Below are 19506 nucleotides of genomic sequence, written 5' to 3'. Positions count from 1 at the left end.
CAAACTGTCAAAAATACAAAAAGTATTTTCAGAAAAAATTAAATTATGAATGAGGAAATGTGAGTGTCCATATTGCAAACTTCCTTTATTTAGTAATTTACACAGGTAACTTACAGCAATTATATACTTATGAATATATATATATATATATATCAATGATACTTATATAAATAACTTGGTCAACAGCAAATAGATGAGCTTTTAGAATTCAATCAGCTTGCCAGGTAGTAGTGGCACAGGCCTTTAATCCCAGCACTCAGAGGCAGATGCAGGTGGATCTCTGTGAGTTTGAGGCCAGCATGGTTTGCTAGTTCCAGCACAGTCAAGGCTGCACGGAGAACCCTGTGTGCAGGGAAGGGGAGGGGGGCTCAACCCACCGACTGTAGGCTGAAAGAAGTAGGGCCCCAGGATTCCTACAGCTCGGGAACCACACCCTTGAATAATCACCTCCTCTGGAATTTAAACTGAATCTGTGACTTGCTTCTAGACAACAAATCATAGCAGAGAAGAAAGAGTCCTTACTCAACTGACTGTGAGTGACTCAATGGGCAGTTATGTAGTCTAAGCCTAAGTTAATCAGGCCAACCCTTATAGAGAGTCTATAAGTAAGAGATGCAGTAGGAAAGACCTCTTGGTCTTAAAGCAGTCAGAGCTGTTATCTTGGTAAGAAAGTCTGTGGGAAGCAAAGAACTGTAAACAATCTTCAGGAGCCATGGGTAGGCCCTGGCCACCAATCAACCAGAAAGAAGAACATAGCTTAGTTCTACAACTACAATTAAAGGAATCCTCAGCCTCTCAGCCTCTGGTTCCCCAAACCCTAAAAACGACCCCCACTCTAGTTAGTAAAGGATATGTGCATATTTCTTTCAAAAGCCAAAAATTACCTAGATCCCATTCCTAGGAATTTTATCTCCTACATGTGTCTTCAACCTGTTTCTGCAGTTTTTGAACTTGACCAACAACCACATGAATTTGGAAGAATATTCGTAACTCTAGAAGGAACTACACTTAGCCACAACATTCATCTTAGCTTTGTGAGACTTTGAGTAGTACCTAAGTACTACTAAGTAGTGACTCAAGGAGACAATGAGACAATCTATGTTAGAGAAGAGTAGCAAGTGATCCAAAGCTGACTACAATTGATCTGTCAAAGGATTGAAAAAATAAGCATTAAAATGAGAATAGTTGAATGTGGTGGTGCATGCATTTAATCCCAGCATGGTGGCCAAGATAAATGGATCTCTGAGTTCCAGACCAGCCTGGTCTATATAGTGACCAGGACAGCGAGGACTACATAGAGAAACCCTGTCTCAAAACAAACAAAAATTATATAAAGAAAAATATTTAAAACTTAGTTATCACTTTTAAGTTAAACTTTATATATGTACATCTATGTATATAAATAAAAATCACTTAGTTTAAACACCTTACAAGGAATAAAAATAGGTCTAAGCTTTCCAATTTACCTAAAATTCATACTTTTAAATAACTTGTATGATTATCAACGTGATGGTGGTTTGTGACAAGTCTAAAATATTATCTTTGTCAGTATTTTAAACTATACCTTTTTGCTTTATGGAAAAGTTGTAAGGTAAGTTAATAAACTAATTAAATAATTACACTGAATTAATAATTTTGTGTTGCTGTGAATTAAACCTGGCCTTGAATGTGCTAAGCAGTTCTGGTGCCGAGCTACATCACCAGGAGGGGTTAGCAGTGGGGGTAGAAGGTAAGAAGGCTGGAGATGGGGAGTGAAATGCTAAGTACCCATCTATGGCTGAGCTGAGCAACACTGTAACACGAAAATTACCTCCACCCCCACCCCTCCCAGACAGGCTCTCATGGAGTCCAAGCCCGCCAAAGATGATCTTAAGTTTCTGAGCCTTCTACCTCCACTCCAAGAACTGGGACTATAGAGTTGTTGGACACATTCAGTTTTAGCAGTGCTGGGGATTAAACCTGGGCTTCATGCATGCTAGGCAAGGATTCTCCCAACTCCAGCCCCAAATCACTTATTTTTCAATAGAATATTTTTAATTTAATGAATTGAACTCTGGCAGCTCAGGGATCCTTTCTTAGTTTGGCAATTATGCCGTGGGTAATTAGGATTATCAAAAGAAATGTGATACCATTAATTTCAAATGCATCATTATACTACGATTTTAACATCTATAAAATTTTAACAATCTATGAAAACCTATGCATGATATATATATCAATATAAAAATGAAACACTTTTCACTGAATCTCATATTGCCCATATTCATAGGATCAATACTTTATTAATGTTTGCAAAGGAAACAGCATATGCAAACATTAAAATACCAATCCAAAATAAAAAAGTCTCAAATCACTAATCAGATAATATGCATTTGTATGTCACACACATACACACACACACACACACATATGTGTATAATTTATATATATATGATAAAACAATACACTATATGAAAACTTTGGTGTTAAGGAAACAAAAACACAAAATCTTAGCTATTTTGTTCCTTTAAATCAATTTGAACAGATAAATTCTCGACATCAAAGTTAAACTTTTTCAAACTTTTATTGTGTTGGGTGAAAAGTCAGCTAGTCTTTTATTACACAACCCTCTGCCATATTAAAGACAGGAAGTGGGGTGAGAGAAATGGCTTCAGTAGTTAAGTCCTAGCTACAACCCTGATGACCCTGAGCTCCACCCCCTAGACTTCACAGGGAAGGCCAGATGGGATGCATCTGAATCCCAGCACTCTTATGGGGACAAAGACAGGAACTTCATCATGGGCTGGTAGACTGGAGCATGACATTTATAAACAGTAAGAAAGACCCTCGCGCAGCAAGGTGGATGGCTAGGAGTGACTTCCAAAAGTTGTCTTCTGTCCTCCACATGTGTGCAGCAGCATGTGCATGCCCACACTCGCACACAAACATGGCTTTTCCGATCAACATTTAAGCAAGCTTATTTATGTTGGAAGAGAAAAGAAAGCAACAACAGCCTTCGCTCTATTCAACGCTAGCTCCTGCCTCTAGTTATCATTTTATCCTCCCTCATACAGCTTGTTTTTAATTATTTATAGTTGATGATTTCTCCTCATACTGTTCAGCTGTTTCAAAGTGATTTCTTTCCCTTGTCTACATGAATATATGGTTCAATTTTTTCCTATCCCACCACTGTTCCCCCTTTAAGGCATTTCTTTTAGTTCTTACAATTTCATCTATTCCATAGAATATCAGGATTTCTAACATATTGCTTGCTCTCTGGTTATATTCCTTCTATATTCTGAACTCTTAGCCCATTGTCCAATACCATACATTTTACTGACATAGTACTTGATTCTTTGTGGCAGCAGTTTTTTTTTCTTTTTCTTTTCTTTTTTCCTTTTTTTGGCTTTGATCCCTCAGAAAAACACTCTTTAAAAAAAGAGAAAGAAAGAAAAGAAACTATCCCTTTTCACTATACATACCAATCCAAGTTCCCATTCTCCCCCCTCCCTCCACTCCCTCCACATATCCTCCCGCCCCACCCCCATCCAATCATCAGAGAGGGCAGGGCACACTGCCCTATAGAAGGTCCAAGGCCCTCCCTACTATAACCAGGCCGTGCAAGGCATATATCCAAAGAGAACAGGTTCCCAAAAAGCCAGTAGAAGCAGAAGAGAAAAAATCCTGGCACCACTGCCAGCGGCCCCTCAGTCTGCCCCAGCCATGTGCTGTCAAGCACACTCAGAGGGACCACTTTGGTCTCATGCTTGTTCCTTCCCAATCCAGCTGGAGTTGGTGAGCTCCCACTGGCTCAGGTAGACTGTTTCAGTGGGTGAGCCCATCATGGTCTTGACCTCTGCTCACATTGTCATTCCTCCCACACTTCAGATGAACCTCAGGAACTCAGTCCAGTTCTCTGATGCAGGTCTCGTGGCAGCAGTTTTTAAATTCACAAACCATGGTATATTCAGGTTCATAAATGGTGATATATATTATGCCTGCCTTTTTACTTCTGTTAAAGTAAGTAGAGTAAGGCAGTTTCTCATTAAACTTACTCATTTTTATTTCTTCTGATAAAGGTTACTCTTTCTGGTGTAGTTCTAATGGGAAAACACCAAAATGAAACAGATCTAAAGCTTTCCATTCATCTTTCAGCACTGAGCATCAAATAATTTCAAAGTCCTCAGAGAGAAAACCCGCTAGAACAAATGCAGCAGCTTAACTGTGCATCCATGCTAATAGCATGGTGAAGCAAGTTCTATAAAACGATGGCTTTGACTAAATTCTTCTTCTAGCATCTTAACTGGGTGGAGTACAAACAGACTAATAAAGCATGGAGGTTGAACCCTAAGAGACAATATAACATTTTCATAATTAACTCCAACAAAAAGAATAAGAACAACTGCTTAAAGCAACCAGTCTGAAAGTAGGTTTTTGTTTTTGGAAGGAGGGTGTCTTTATTCATCAACAGTTTATCTATTTAAATCTTACATTACTTTATTCATTAACCGATTCCTTCACTTACTCATCAAGAACTTTCAGGTATTCTTCAAGTTAGGCCATACTTCATGTCATAGCATAGTCCTTGTGAAAGTATTTGGAAAGCAAAATCAAAGGGATCTTCTTCAGTTAAGAGAGCTTTTAATTTAGTCTTTAAAACACAAGATGCTGTGATAAAATCCAAACTAACAATCAGCATCTCATAAATGCACTTGTATGCTATCTCCCCTAAAGTGGGTCTTCAAATAAATAGCACAGAATAATAAATGAAGAGATTTAAGAAAGGTCTACTTTACATCAAAGAATCAACATTCCTTCCACAAACATCTGGATATAATAAATACACTCAATATACCTAACAAGTCACTAAAATATCTGATCAGAAAGCCAAGAGAGAATTATATAAAGTTATTTATTTATGTACACAGTCCTGAGATAAACTTAATTTTAATCAACTAGGAATCAAGAGTCCAAAAGTTAAAATGTATTTGAAAATGTAAAATGGAATTTTCTTACCCAAAGATGATTTTACTATTGATTTAATTCCTGCATAAACCAATGATCCTTTGTTGCCTGGAGATTTTTGATCCATATCTTCTGTATACTGCTTCATAAGTATTTAAATGCATAGGAAATACTGGTAATTATGCACAATAAAATATCTCAAAGTTAAAATTTAATTAAGAGCAAATCCATAGTAAGAATCTATACGATTAAGACAGTTCTACTTTACTGACCACCTTTCCCGCACCCAGTCTACAAACTAAAACTTTTAACAGTTTTAAATGATTTCACCTCGGAATTTTAGACTATATAATTTGTATTTACATACAAAACATTCAGTGTGTTTACCCAATGTACCTCAAAAGTTAGCAAGACAAAGGATATAGTGCAGAGTATACCAGAGTGACTTGAGTTGTGGGTCTTCATTTCCAGCTAAAATGTGGTTTCTCCATACCTGCTCTGTATCAAGTCCATACCTTGATAAAGCCCGGAGGCGCATTTTTGTTGCTATATCTTTTTCTAAGGAATTGTCACTTTCTTCTTCCGCACATTCATACAAATGACGGCCACAAGCCCACATTAAAGAGGTAATTGGGCTCCAGGCAAGAGATATCCTTTCAAAAACAGTGAAGTCAGACATTGTTCGGTTGGGAGTTACAACTATCATTCGATTTTGACTCGTTGGATGCCATGCAAAGGAAGCAATGTAATTGTCACAAGGTTGCACACTTCTTTCAATTATTGTGGGCTCAGTTTCATCCCCAATGGGCGTAGGTGTATGCTGCATATCATACAGCCTAATAATATTACTATCCCTTGTTAAAGTAGCAAGCAGACCTGTCCTAGTTGGACACCATGCTACTTTCGTCAAGGGCTTTGGCTGCTCAGTCAAAGTCAAAACTGGCTTCTCAAATTTTCTAAGATCCCATATTGCAACCTGACCTTCATAGAAGGAAGCAACACGATCATGGAAGTATGGGTCTACTGTCACTCCTTGAACAGCTTTTGTATTTACAAACATCTTCTGGCTTGTGTTCCGAAGATCAAATATGGCTAGGTTACGATGCATGCCAGCAAGGAGAAGTTTCTGGTCTCGTGGAAGCCAACAAAGAGATAGACAAGCATCATTTTGTCCTAACTCATACAGTGGTTTTGTTACTAATAGTGTTGTTTCAGCTTCACCTGCTGAAAGTCTCACTTTTTCCATGGGAACAATATCAGGAGTATATTTGCTGCAGATATCCCATATCAGAACTGAAAAGTCAGCTCTGTGCTTGTCCAGACCAGCAGCAAGCCAGTTACTATCCAGTGGATTCCATGCAAGGGTATTGCATTGTCGAGCATGTTTTGGGACAAATTCTTTTCCTATCAAATCTTTAAACTTAGAATTATGATCTTGACCAAGACTTGTAAGTACAACTCGACCATTTGCTTGTCCAACTGCTAGGAGACATTCAGGATCATAATTGAGATACCATGCAACACATTTCATATAGGGTGTATCTGAATTTATTGACAGTAATGTAGCTGCAGAGTCTTCAGACAAACGTAATGATCCAGCTTTAAGTTCTGAATTCACAGCCGATTCCACATGATAAAGGCTCAGTTCTGAGTCACATACAACAAATCTATCAACCTGGTGTGGTGCCCACAAAATATCAGGCTTGGTACCACTCATGTTTATTGATGGGCGCAAAAAGTCCAGTCAGGTCCATTCACTGAAAGTGTTGAAAAATAAGAGGTTTAAAATATCAACAAATCACATTCCTTAACTTGAATTCTCTACACAAAAACCTTCTTTTTTCTCTATATTTGTATTTTCTCTCCACCTACAGTTTTAAGAAAATATTCACTTGATTAAAAATGGAGAAAGAAAAGTAACCACTTCCTACAATAAAGTGATCTAGTAGGAATCCAACAACCCTATCCCAGCTTTACTTCCCATGATAAATTATCTTAATTATACAGCTACTGGCACCTTCAATGTAACCTCGGGTTATAACAACTTCACTATGATGAGTAAATTAGTAAGTACCATACCAGTGAAGGGGGAAAACTTAAAAGTAGCATGAATCACACTCCTAAAGTATGGTTACAGCAGCACGCAGTGGAACACTCTTCAATGGTAAATGTTCTGTATTTATGCAAACAAGGGAATTTCTAACCACAGAGAGCTACTGAGTGCTAGTTACTTCACTTTTGACTGATATATGTGTATAATAAATGAAGCATACAAATTTGAAGTGTAATATGCTAGGACATTGGTTTTTTTTTCAACTTTCAACAATAAGAATCAGGCTTCTGTAGCAGAGTAAAAACTGGAATGTACAAAAGAGTTATAAAATTTATCCTAGATTTGCTATAATTAGTTTTAGGATGACTTTCTCACCCTTCAATAATAAAGTTATTTAGAGTAGTACTTCCCAAATTTCACTCATTCGTAGACCACTTATAATGCTACTGAATATTTCTCTTTAAACTGACTCTTTTTTAAAACCAGAACATCAACTTTTAAGTTCATCAGCAGTTTCAGCAACCATGCGTATAGTGTATAATTTATTTTAATATATGCTAAAATAAATATATTATTTTAAAAAGTGTTTGTGTTTTGCCTAAAAATTTCCTGTTTATGATTAGCAGTACACATATGACATTTACTCTGGAAAAATGAGTTATGTGGCCATTAGAGGCTCTTAGTTTTTAATTTTATAAGGTTTGGTAATTTTTGACTAAAAATGGAATAGTTTAAAAAATCTTATTTGAATAATAAAGACTAGATGAAAATATTAAGTATTTCTAAGTGGCTGGCAAGAATTAAAAGGCTGGATGCACAATTAACATAATACTTATAAATTTCACTACAAATATATTTTACAACCACGTTTCACCTATATTTACTCAAAATATCAGGTATAGACTAATATACATTCCTAATAAACTGATAAGTATTCAACTCACACATAATTGCTTTACCTCCTAATCTTGTAAATATTTTTAGATATGAATTCCCAACTTAGAATTTTGTAGACTCAAAAATATATTTAACTTTTAAAAACTTTTTAAAAAAATAAAGTGTACAAATTAAATTCGGGGGGATCTTAAAAAAATAAAAGGACAAGAATTTAAGAAGTATTAGAAGGAAGGAATACATTTGGGAAGTGTAGGAAGTATATATGGTGAAAATATATTGTACATATGAAATTCAATAAATATTTAACTTTTAAAAAGATTTTATTTAAGTATGTGTATATATGCATGTCTGAGTGTTTATGCACATGTGTACAGTGCCTTTAAAGGCCAGGAAATGGTTTTGGACCTCCTAAAGATGGGAGTGATGAGCTATTGTGAGCCACGTGATGTGGGTTCTAGAAAATGAACTCAGGTCCTCTGCAGGAGCAGAATCCTCTTAACCGCTAAGCCATCTCTTCCACTCTCATATAATTTAGATGATTAGCAAAAACATTTATGAATTCTCATACTGGATTTATTTTCTTCTTTAACACTTCTGGAGCTCAGGATCAGTCACTTCAACTATATCCTTAATATCACTTTCACTTATTTCCTCTTCCAGCTTATTGTTCGCTTTTCCTTATTCCTAGACTATTCTAATTATTTACCTCTTTCCCGCATCAACTCAAGGTACTACACTGAAGGCATTCTCAAGGTACTACAAACTGCACGAGAAATCAAGGTACATATAATTTCCAGACTGTGATACTAGCTCAACAATTCTCTTAATCATCTTTCCACTATCATCCTTTAAAAGTCAGAATAACCTTTGTGTTCTTCATAGGGGTGAGCATGCATGGTTTACGTGTTCATCTGTACAGGTGTGTGTGCAAAATGCAAACATATGCAGGGCTTGGGTCATGTTAAGATGTCTTCTATCGGGGCACTTGCTGCTCTTCCAGAGGACCCAGGTTCCATTCCCAGCACTCATGTGGTGGCTAACAACTACCTGTAACTCCATTTCCCACCCTCTTAGGGCCTCCACAGGTACAGACATGCCCACAGATACAACCACACTTATACAAGATGTCTTCTATCACTCTCTACCCCATTTTCAATATGATATTTCTAGCAATTCTTGGGAATTTCATACGTACAATGCATTTGACCATATTCAAAGACCCTACTCTTCCTTCTCACTCCTTCCAAATTCTTGGCCTTTTCGTTTTCAAGATAACCCACCCCATCCAATTCACACACTTTATTTTTTGAGCCAAGCTCTCTTACTGAATTCGAAGCTCACTTATTTGGCAACACTAGTTGGCCAGCAAACCCAAGTAACCCTTCTGTGTTCTCCATGGCCTCTTCACAGAGATTCTTTTATTTATTTATTTAGGTTTTTCGAGACAGGGTTTCTCTATGACTTTGGAGCCTGTCCTGGAACTAGCTCTGACCTTGAACTCACAGGGATCTCCCTGCCTCTGCCTCCTGAGTGCTGGGATTAAAGGCGTGCGCCCCACGCCCAGCCTTCACAGAGATTCTAAACTAATGTCTCCATGAGTATTTAGCAAGCACTATAGTGAGTCATCTCTCCATACCAGAATAATCATTGTATAACAGGAGCAACCAGTTTACACAATTAATTTGCCAATTAATTGTAAATACCTTCAGCCTCTACCTATTGCTCTAACCTTTTGGCATACTCTACTTGCTGTGTTTTAGCTACATTTTTTTTTCTTTTCAATTCCTGGAATCCACCCCAATTCCCAATCACCTTATCTTTGCAAATGATGTTCTCCCTGGCTATAACATTGCCCTCACTCTTTTAATCAACCACATTCTCCTGTCCAGAAATATAGTCTCACTGACTAGTATTCTTTCTCTTTAATCCATTGAGTCTCTTCTACTAGATTATGTCTTCCAAGACAAAAGATGAAATATCTTTCGTTTTCCATTGTACTTCTAGTACAAAGCATGAAACTGTCACTTAGTAGATGGTGAATATTTGTCTAATGAATGCATGTGTTCAGGGGCCCCTGAATACTTCTCACAACAGTTATTTCAATGTTTTGCCTATTTCCTCATGCTTCCATCCTTTGCTACCCCAGAAGAATCAACATTTCTTTTTCATAGTGGAACCTGGCTCTAAGCCAAGAACAAAGCTCTCACTGTTATAATTGGTTCTAGTGACAGAAGACATCCTAAAAGGAGATTACTTTAATACCTTGTATTCTATTATTCTGTAACTGTTTATTTAGCACCTTGTATATTCTGGGCACTGTTTTCAACTCTGGGAATACAGTGTTAAAGAGGGACAGATAAATTCTATTCTAACAAAACTGCATTCTAATAACAGACCCACCCAATAGAAAAGAATTTGAAAACCAAAAAATGAGAAGGAAGCAAATCACGTAATAGGAACCGGCTAAGACAGCAAAAAGAAAAACTAGATGCCACCTAGAGCAATGGTTCTCAGCCTGTGGTTTGTGACCCCTTTTGAAAGCTCTACCTCCAAAGAATATTTACATTACAATTCATAACAGCAGCAAAATCACAGTTATGAGGTAACAACGTACAATGTTATAGCTGTGGGTCACCACAATATGAGGAACTGTATTAAAGGGTCACAACATTAGGAAGGTTGGGAACCACCGCCCTGGAATAAGAGATAATAGGCATACCTATGTTCTCACAAGTAGAAGCAGCTCCTCAATAAATATTCACATGTCTCGAGAGTCTTGTTATGTCCCTTGGGAAAAAGAAAAAAAGAACTCAATACTTATATAAACATACTTTAACCTAGGATTCCATACTTAAAAAAATAAAACTTAGATTACATACAGGAAAATACAGTTCAAAAATTCAAGTGTTACTGTAAACTAGGTATACTACAATCTTGGCATTTGAGAGGTGGAGCTGAGAGGATCAAGAGTTCAGACACAGGAAATATATCTCAAAAACAATTAAGATCCCTGTTTATGATGGTTACTTTGAACGCCAATTTAACAGAATCCAGAATCACCTGATAAGAGAATCTCAATGCGGGATTGTATTGATTAGATTAACCTGTGGGCACGTCTAAAGGGGATCTATTATCTTGATTACATTAATTGAAGTAGGAAGACCAATACAGTGTGGGTGGTACCATTCCAGCAGACAGGGATCCTGAACTGTCAGAGAGCAGAGAAAGCTAGCTGAGCAGTGAGCATGCACAATTAGTTTACTGACTTCAGCTCCTGACTACAAAAGTGAAGTTACTAGCTGCTGCAAGTCCCTGCCACCTTGACTTCCCCAAAATGAAGGACGGTAACCTGAAAAGTTAGCTAAAATGGACTCTTCTCCCTGAGGGCTCTTTGGTCAAAGTCTTCTATCACAGCAGCAGAACTGAAACGAAGACTCTGTCATTTTAACGCTGATTGACATGATTCTCAGTGAAGAACCAATCAGTATTCTTATGATACTGTTACCACCCGCAAAATTATGACAGGAACACATACAAAAAAATCACAGACCTTTTGAGTTAGAAAGGAACCAATGAATCTTTTGCATTTTGTGAGGGGATGGAGTCAAGAACAGATAGATGGCTTGGTTCCTGTGCCAGGTCTGGCAGCTCCCAGCTTAGACAAGTACTGTAGAAAGGATCCGCTACCCAGGGTGAAATGAAAACGGCAAGGAGTGACAGTGAGCTGCTGGCCAGGGAGGCTAGCAAAGATGGCCCTGGAAAAGGCAACGTCGATAACCACCCTGGGGAGATCTAACACACCATAGAGATGGTGCTTGCTCACTCACATACATACTATGAATCTGGAAGAGAGAAAAGTAAGTAAATAAATAAGGACTCAGAAATTCTTCAGTCACTTACCAGCTTAGACCCCTACCAGTCCCTTAATAGTGGGTAAAATCTACCTTATTTCCTCCTCACAAAGTTCTGCCTTCCAAGACTGAGGGCTCTCTGCTTCACACAGATGATGGTATCTCTACTATTCTTCAGACCCCCCCTGGGACTGAATGCTTTCAGATGCTGGAGACACTGCAAAATTCGTGAGGAGGTAGGAGTTTGCAATAATTTAGGTCCTTATCTTCAGACTTAGAAAGTGCTCATTTTCCTTCAATGGTTTCTCAGCAAATGAGAACCATGGAGAGTCTCTGTTCACCACTAGAATATCCAGAACACTATCAAAAGAAATACAACGAGCCATGGCCTGTAATTCTCTAGCAGGCACAGTTCAAAAGTAATAAATGAAATTTAGAGTATCTTTTAACTTAAGCGATCCAATAAAAAAAATGTTTAAAAATATACAACCAACGTCAAGAAATTGCTAAACTTTTTACATTTTTTTTTTATTAAATCATGGGAATCTAGTCTTTACACTTAAAACGCGCCTGAACCCCACGTGGCTACTGGACACAAGTTCAATACACTACGACAACGCAAAAACATACAAATCTCTGCTGTGGGGTTTGTCTTCTTTCTTACCGAGCTATATCGCTGGTACGATACAGTTTCGGGAAACTTGCAACACTACCGTCTCCAAGACAATGCATAGCACACATCTAAATTTTCGTTAAGATAATAGTTATTCAAAACAGTCGACAAGAGTAGTCATTTGCTGAGCAATTCGGCAAGGCAGAGGCTTCATTCCTCTCAAGGAATTTGCATGATTCGTGTCGGAAGCGAGCAGAGAACGGAGCTCACAGGGTGACAGGCCCTTTAACAAGAATTTAAGAGGGTACAACTGGAACTCATCATGTTGTTATTCCGGGTACACCAGGCATCTGATCGCGACTCCCACGTCCCAGACACCCGGCTGAGCCGCTCGGGGGGGAGGGGGGGGACACGGTTCCACACGCGCGCCGCGGCCGCACAGAGGACGGCTGCCACGCGGCCGCGGGACGCCCGAAGGCTCCACACGAGGCCGCCGGGCGCCGGACCGTCCCACTGAGCAGAACGCCGCCCGCCCGCCCGCGAGGCTCGGGAGCAGCGGCCGCAGCGGCCACCCCGGGGCCCGCCCGCGCCGAGACCCGCTCCGGGCCGCACTCACTGACCTGAGGAGGTGGCGCGCCGCCACACAGCCGTTTCCGGCCTGACGCCGCCCCGCCCGCCGCGGGAGCCAGCCGCGCGCGGGTAAGATGGCCGCCGAAGCGCGGGCCGTGACCGGGGCCACCCGCGGGGCCCACGACCGAACCGCCGCTGCGGCCTGGGAAGCGGACGCCACGCCCCGAGTCACGCCCTCAGTCACGCCCTCCCCGGGCCGGCGCCGCCCCTGGGCGGGGCCACCGCTCGGAGTCACCGCCCTCTCTCGAGCGCTCCGCCCAGGGGAGACCCCGCCCTCCTCCCGAGCGCTCCGCCCAGGGGGAGACCCCGCCCTCGCCTGTGGGCGGAACCACAACCTAGAATTCCCGCCTTCCTCCCTCGCGGCTCCGCCCAGCGCAGGCCCTGCAGCCGTGAAAGCTAGCCTGGAGTTTGCATTTATTTATTCTTAGGAGCCAGATAGCAAGATCAAACCAGTACACATGCTTTGACATATGTGGTCCATTTTAATTAACACTGAAAAATAATGACGGGCAATGTAGTAGAAAGTGAAGGATTTGGGGCTCATGATTGCTCCCTTTGGTTATCAGGAACACCAAACCACCCTTTGTTCCAGTGTACCTCCTAATCTGCCCTCCCCGGGTTATCGAACCTGTCAGAGCTTCCCTTCCGGTAACCCTTACCTAGTAGCCTAATACTACACAACGCCTGCATCAATCACTTCATTTCATCTTATCATGTAGGTAATTATCTTGACAAATCACCACATGAAGGGTGATTACAATACAGAGAACAAGAAAGAGTCACGTACATATTATAGTCCTATTGACCCTCCGTATCCTCCAGCTCTGCCGCTGCAGGTTCATCCACCACAGATCAAACTATGGTCTTAAAATTGGGCATGTTGTTGTTACTGTGCCTGACTTATAAATTAGATTTTATAGAGCTATATTTGAATAGGAAAATATAGTATGTTTAAGTTTGATAACAGCCACAGTCTGAAGTGTCTACTGATGGACTTTACACACATATATATATATATATTAATTAAGGGGAAACTAATATATGAATAAACCAAGGAGGTGAAGAGAGCGTGAGAAGCCATATGATAAACGCACTGGAAATTAGTTTACTGCCTCTGCACAGGCTTTTTCAGAAAGGCAGCTGTGGAGTCCCTGATGATCTTAACTAGGGTAGTGATATAACCAGTTGTTCCACAAAGAACTGGAAAGGTAGAATAGCCAAGTAAAAGATAATGAAGTCTCAAATTACTAGTGCTGAGACAAGCAGGCCGCTTGTGACGTAATTCAGAAAGTGAGACTAACCAAGTAAATGGTGAAGATTTTAGGGTGTGGCTCCTGAGTGCCATTAGGATCCCTTCAGTTGATTGACAGCCTATGCTTGTGTCCTTGCGCTTGGTTGTGGGCATGGGGGTAGCGATTGGTCATTTTAGTAAGAGGATCAATTGGAGGTGAGGAATATATTACGTTCTTGACTCCTGCTATGTAAAGAACATGAAATATAATCAAGGGAATAATATATCAAAAGATCCATCACTTTAGCTTGACCCTATCCCTCTTCTAGTTGGTTTTGGCCTGGGATATAGAAGTAAGTAAGACCAACCTTACATCTTTTAAAAACGGCTATATTGGTACCTGCCCTAGTGGAGGCAAATTCCATCAATAAATGGTTTTACTTCTTATTTCAGAAAAATAGAATCAAAACTGCTAGATAGGAATCCTAAAGCCCCTCCCCCTGTTGCTTCCTGCCCCAGCACCCCTTCTTCAATTACTGCCACCCTTGTAGCTGACATATGGAGCAAGTGCACGCTTCTGCTCTTGTGAGACTTGAAAATATCTGCTTGGGTTTTTTATTATGCTTGGGTATCTTTAGCCTCACCATTTCTGCTGGTTACCACATTTACATGCTCAGACCACTCTGTTTTCCTCAAAGGAATTTTTGCTCTGTCGAATCCCACTTTCTTGTGTCTTCTAGAATTTTCTCCACTGTCTTTCATACTTACTATGTTGTTTGACAGAGGTAACAATGATATCCACTCTGCCATTCCAGTGACCAAGGCTTCACCCTTGCACGTCATACACAGTTGACTGCTTCTCTCTCTTGAAATACTTTCTTCACTCGGCTCCCCATCATTAGCCCGGTCTTGTTTGTTTTGGCCCCTGTGAGGTGGTCGTTTCTTTGACCAGACAAATGTAGTGTTGCTTCTGGGCTCTTCCCTGGCTTGTCTCCCCAGCTGGAAAGTTCCTTAACTACAACATCTCATGAATTAGCCTCTGCTTAATTCAAAGCTGGTCTCTTATCCAAGACTGTGTAAGACTTCCTGTATAAGTCAATGTCTTACTTACCTGTAGTCATCCTCCATTAAGCTTTACAGTCCAACACGTTCAGTTTTCATTGTCTTTTCCTCCCTTCCTCATCCTGTCTCGTATTTCTTCCTTTCCTTTTTTCCTTTTTTAAATTCTTTGTTTTGTTTGAGACAGGGTCTTGTTGTACTTACCAGGTTGACCACAAACTCCTGATCTCTACCCTTTCTTCTGAGAGCTGAGATTACAGTTGTGAGCTACCACATTTGGACCATCTGCCACTTTATGAGAGCATATCTGCCTCCAAGTTTTAGCAAGACATTTGGTGACTCAGTTTCTTTTTCTTTCTTTCTTTCTTTCTTTCTTTCTTTCTTTCTTTCTTTCTTTCTTTTTAAAAATATCCTTCCGCCTTCCTTTCAGCTGGATGCTGTCAAAAAGTTGTGAGTGAGCATTAAGTGTGTTCCTTATAAGAGAATCATCTCTCATCCACTGCCTGGCCAATAGTATAAATCAAGCAACAGGTATGAATCAGAAAGGAAGCTACATGCTAAGGAAGGCAAGTGTAGCTGATTAGACTAAGTCAGTGTAATTTTGGAAAGCCGAAGGCATTTACATGGGTTTTGTGGGCAGCATGTTACAAACTGCTTAATGACTCAATTTAGACCAGCTGCATACTTGGAACTGGGGCAATGTGCATGGCTTTCAGAGGCAGTTAACGGACTTCGACCATGTTGGGCTATGCAAAGCATGCAGACAGTACGGTATATGCCCTAGTATTCTGCAGCTTAAGTTTTTAAGAAGCGCTTAGCATTTTAAGAAGCATTTCCTGGTCAGAAAGAAGTTATAAATACACAATAAAGACAAATGCAGATGGTAAACACCTCTAAATAGTTTACAGTGTTGGATAAATGTACCTAGGCTTAGGAGAGAGAAGAAAAAGAGTATAGAAAGAAGTAAAAAAAAAAGAATAAGCCACGTACAGATGGAATATATACAGAGAGTCTGGATTATGAATATTATTGTGTTTTCTTTGAAATTTTTGACTCTGAAGGAGCTAAGTACAGAGAGACATTTCTTTGTATGGGCTGCTAAATTAAACCAACATAAAGGTATCTTAACTTTAAAATTTGAGTCTAAGGTTATGTTGCTTTGGAAAAGAGGTTCTTCTTTTGTTTCCATAGCAGATGAGAACCTATGGATTAAAAACAGACTAATGTGGTCTGACGGACCAAGACCCCCTGAAGCTTGTCATGAACACCCCCCCCCCAAATCACTTCACCCAACTGCTGACTAAGATGAACCTAGCACACAGGATACACCATGAAAGACCTGATTGACAGCGCCCCCAATCAGCATGAAGTAGTCTAGAAAACTACACTCAAATCCCAAAATATTGTTTATAAATGTTTGTTTACATTTAAATGGGGCTATGCTATCAAGATTTGCATTGGTATGGATCTTGTCCTATTGATACAAATTATAGGTCAGTGTTCTTATATGTGTATTTCTGCTCTTGATTAAGGTATTATGTTTGTGAAGCTCGTTTAAAAATGTAATGTATAATTAAGAAATATAGGTTAATAGGTAGTCATCTATAATACTCAAGCTTGTAGTCATGCTTGTTTGATTTTCTAGCTATATATAAAGATATATTTCAGTTAGATAGGTGTTCTTCAAATCTTTCAGAGACCTTCACAATATGGCATTTAAAATGTTTTAAGAACTTAAGACTTTTCATGACAGTGAGACACATCTGCTCCTGGCAGCACCAATAACTTCAAGAGGATGATGGGCATTGAAGAGGCTCCTTATGGAGTTTGTTAGCCATTTGGGCAAGAAACTTCTCTTGCCTGGACTGTGTGATATACAGGACATGTAGGACCCACAGAGAAACGACTGCTGAACTTGCCTAAAGGTGAGACCATCCTTCAGGGTTACTGCTTCATCAAAGAGTCTGCCAGACATTCTGCAGGACACAAAAGAAAGTGACTGACAAACTGCCAGTATAGGCAGAAATGTCTTTGAAATTTCCTGTTTCATAGAAAAGTCTGCTGGACACTATGGACCTGTAGGCTGAAGATAGATGTCTCAACACTACAGAACAACTTTGGGTGATTGTCTAGGCAGCAAGATGTCTCTGTCAATTCTAGAGTTTTGGAAGTTGCTTACAATGTATTTCCTGTTTACTTAGGTAATATTATAATCCTTCTTGGGTCTTTGATGGAGTTGAAGAATAGATAGTAATAATATACTTTTCCTTAGTTATGATAAAAGATAAGAGAGATATAACTGTAATTCTTGCTTGATAACTGCTTTATATAATTTTACTATGTTAAAGTTAAAATATTCCTTTTTATTTAAACAGGAAAGGGGAGGTGATATGGGATTTCCCTCTGTATGCTGTGATTACCATTGATAAATAAAGGAACTGCTTTGAGCCTATAACAGAGCTAGGTGGAAAAAACTAAGCTGAAAGCTGGGAGAGAGAAGGCAGAATCAGGAGAAGCCACGTAACCCAGCTGGAGACAGACATCAGAACTTTAGCCAGTAAGCCACGGCCATGAGGCGATACACAGATTAATAGAAATGAGTTAAATTTACACGTAAGGGTTAGCCAATAAAAAGCTAGAGCTAATGTGCCAAGCAACGATCTAATTAATACAGTTGCTGTGTGAATATTTCAGGGCGAAGTGGCCTCCTTACTACACTTGGTTCCCAGTTAGTCTCTGTTTGGGGAGGTTTAGGTATGGCCTTGCAGGAAGAAGTATGTCCCTGGGGATAGGTTTTGAGGTTTTGTAAGTCACTCACTGATCCAGCTTTGTTTTCTCTCTTTCCTGCTTGTGGTTTAAGATGTGAGTTCTGAGCTTGCTGTTCAAGCCAGCCTGATGCCACCCTCCACTGGTTTGATGGTAATGGACTCTTATTCCTCTGGAAATGTAAGCCCAAATAAATTCTTCTTCTAGTAGCTGCCTTGGTCATGGTGTTTTATCACAGTCATAGAAAAATAACACACCAACTAAGTATATTATTTATTATCCACTTCTGCCTAAAACAGCTAGACCAGCTATACATGAGTTTGTGGAAAACAGAAAGCCCTAAATAGGGAAACGAGAAAGTTTCTGATGCCCTTCTTTCTCTTCAGGCTTCCTGCCAGAATCATCCTGGACTGAAGAAGAGAACGGCTCCAAGTTCAGTTCAGTTAATCACGTGGTGTAAACATGTTACTGGTAAGAACAAGATGCTTGTATGATGAAATATGAAAGAAATCCCTTTTCTGTCAAAGACTGGCCCAAAGATGCATGATCTATGCCTGCAAACCCTTCCAACTGACAAGGGAAACTCTATTCTGCTGAAAACCGAATATGAAATTGGGGGAACCAATCTGTACTGTGATGCAGTTAATGAGTTCCTACTCTTTAACAAGACAGAAACACAGGGCTGTTAACAAGAAGAAACACAACTTCTCTGCACCAGGTCACCCTGGTCTACAGAGCGAGTTCCAGGAGAGTGAGGGCGACACAGAGAAACCCTGTCTCAAAAACAAACAAAAAAAGTGCTTCTTCAGACGTTATAATACCACTTATAAAATTTAATGATCAATATGCAAAACTTTCTTCTACACACAGATTGACCTGCATGAAAAGTGCGATGTGATGTGGAGGGACCCTGGTACCGATCGCAGTCATTCCAGACGGCCGTTGTCGAGGGCAACAGTGTGCAAGAGAGGAATTGTCTCAGTGTGGAGCAGAATGATACTGTAAGCGATGAGGAATGCTCACTCATGGCACATAAATTGTGTAATGGATGCTCAAAATTAGATTTAAGACAATCTCTCTAGAAAGCAACTTTACTTTCGCTAATATAGAAAATCTCTGTTGTGTACTTGTTTAAGAATTAAAATTCCAATCCATGTTTTGTTTTTGATATGTTAGACAACAAGATGCATATCACCTTCACTTCTTGTAAGCATGTCAGAAATAAACGTATTCAGCATAAAATGAAGAGCCCCGGGTGACTGAGTATGACCGCAAAGGGCTGGGCTATTTAAAAGAGGAGGCTGATCAACAGTTTCTACAGGCGGGTTTAAAGCATTCTTTAATTTCTTTAATACTCTCTGAAACAGGGTACGTTCATGTTTAGGACATAAATATGGGGGTTGTGGTACATGAGCTTTAGTATATAATTTTTTAAATATCATTTAAAATATCATTTTATTGT

General features: G+C 39.7%; 1 protein-coding gene and 1 long non-coding RNA gene across 5 annotated transcripts in view; one reads left to right on the top strand and one right to left on the bottom strand.

The window, feature by feature from the left end:
- Mios (meiosis regulator for oocyte development) overlaps positions 1–13117 on the bottom strand; it is a 33271-nt gene extending 20154 nt beyond the window's left edge. The window contains exons 1-6 of one of the 4 annotated variants that reach the window (XM_075953386.1): positions 12979–13053; positions 12410–12641; positions 11445–11736; positions 10614–10681; positions 5368–6701; positions 4996–5094 (exon numbers count right to left, since the gene is read on the bottom strand). In XM_075953386.1, the coding sequence (XP_075809501.1) occupies positions 4996–5094; positions 5368–6661 (1393 nt within the window). In that variant the 5' untranslated portion in view covers positions 6662–6701; positions 10614–10681; positions 11445–11736; positions 12410–12641; positions 12979–13053. Of the gene's footprint in view, positions 1–4995; positions 5095–5367; positions 6813–10613; positions 10682–11444; positions 11737–12409; positions 12642–12978 lie in introns of all 4 variants that reach the window. The other 3 variants (XM_075953385.1, XM_075953387.1, XM_075953384.1) reach the window with 3 other exon arrangements.
- Positions 13118–18139: 5022 nt separating this feature from the next.
- LOC142838114 (uncharacterized) lies at positions 18140–19040 on the top strand. Its single transcript, XR_012908512.1, has 3 exons — positions 18140–18224; positions 18431–18515; positions 18915–19040. It is a non-coding gene; the product is annotated as an uncharacterized LOC142838114 (long non-coding RNA).
- Positions 19041–19506: the final 466 nt, after the last annotated feature.

The sequence above is a fragment of the Microtus pennsylvanicus genome, chromosome 19 (genome assembly GCF_037038515.1).
Source record: "Microtus pennsylvanicus isolate mMicPen1 chromosome 19, mMicPen1.hap1, whole genome shotgun sequence".
Lineage (NCBI taxonomy): Eukaryota > Metazoa > Chordata > Mammalia > Rodentia > Cricetidae > Microtus > Microtus pennsylvanicus.
This window is presented reverse-complemented; position numbering and strand designations above follow the sequence as displayed.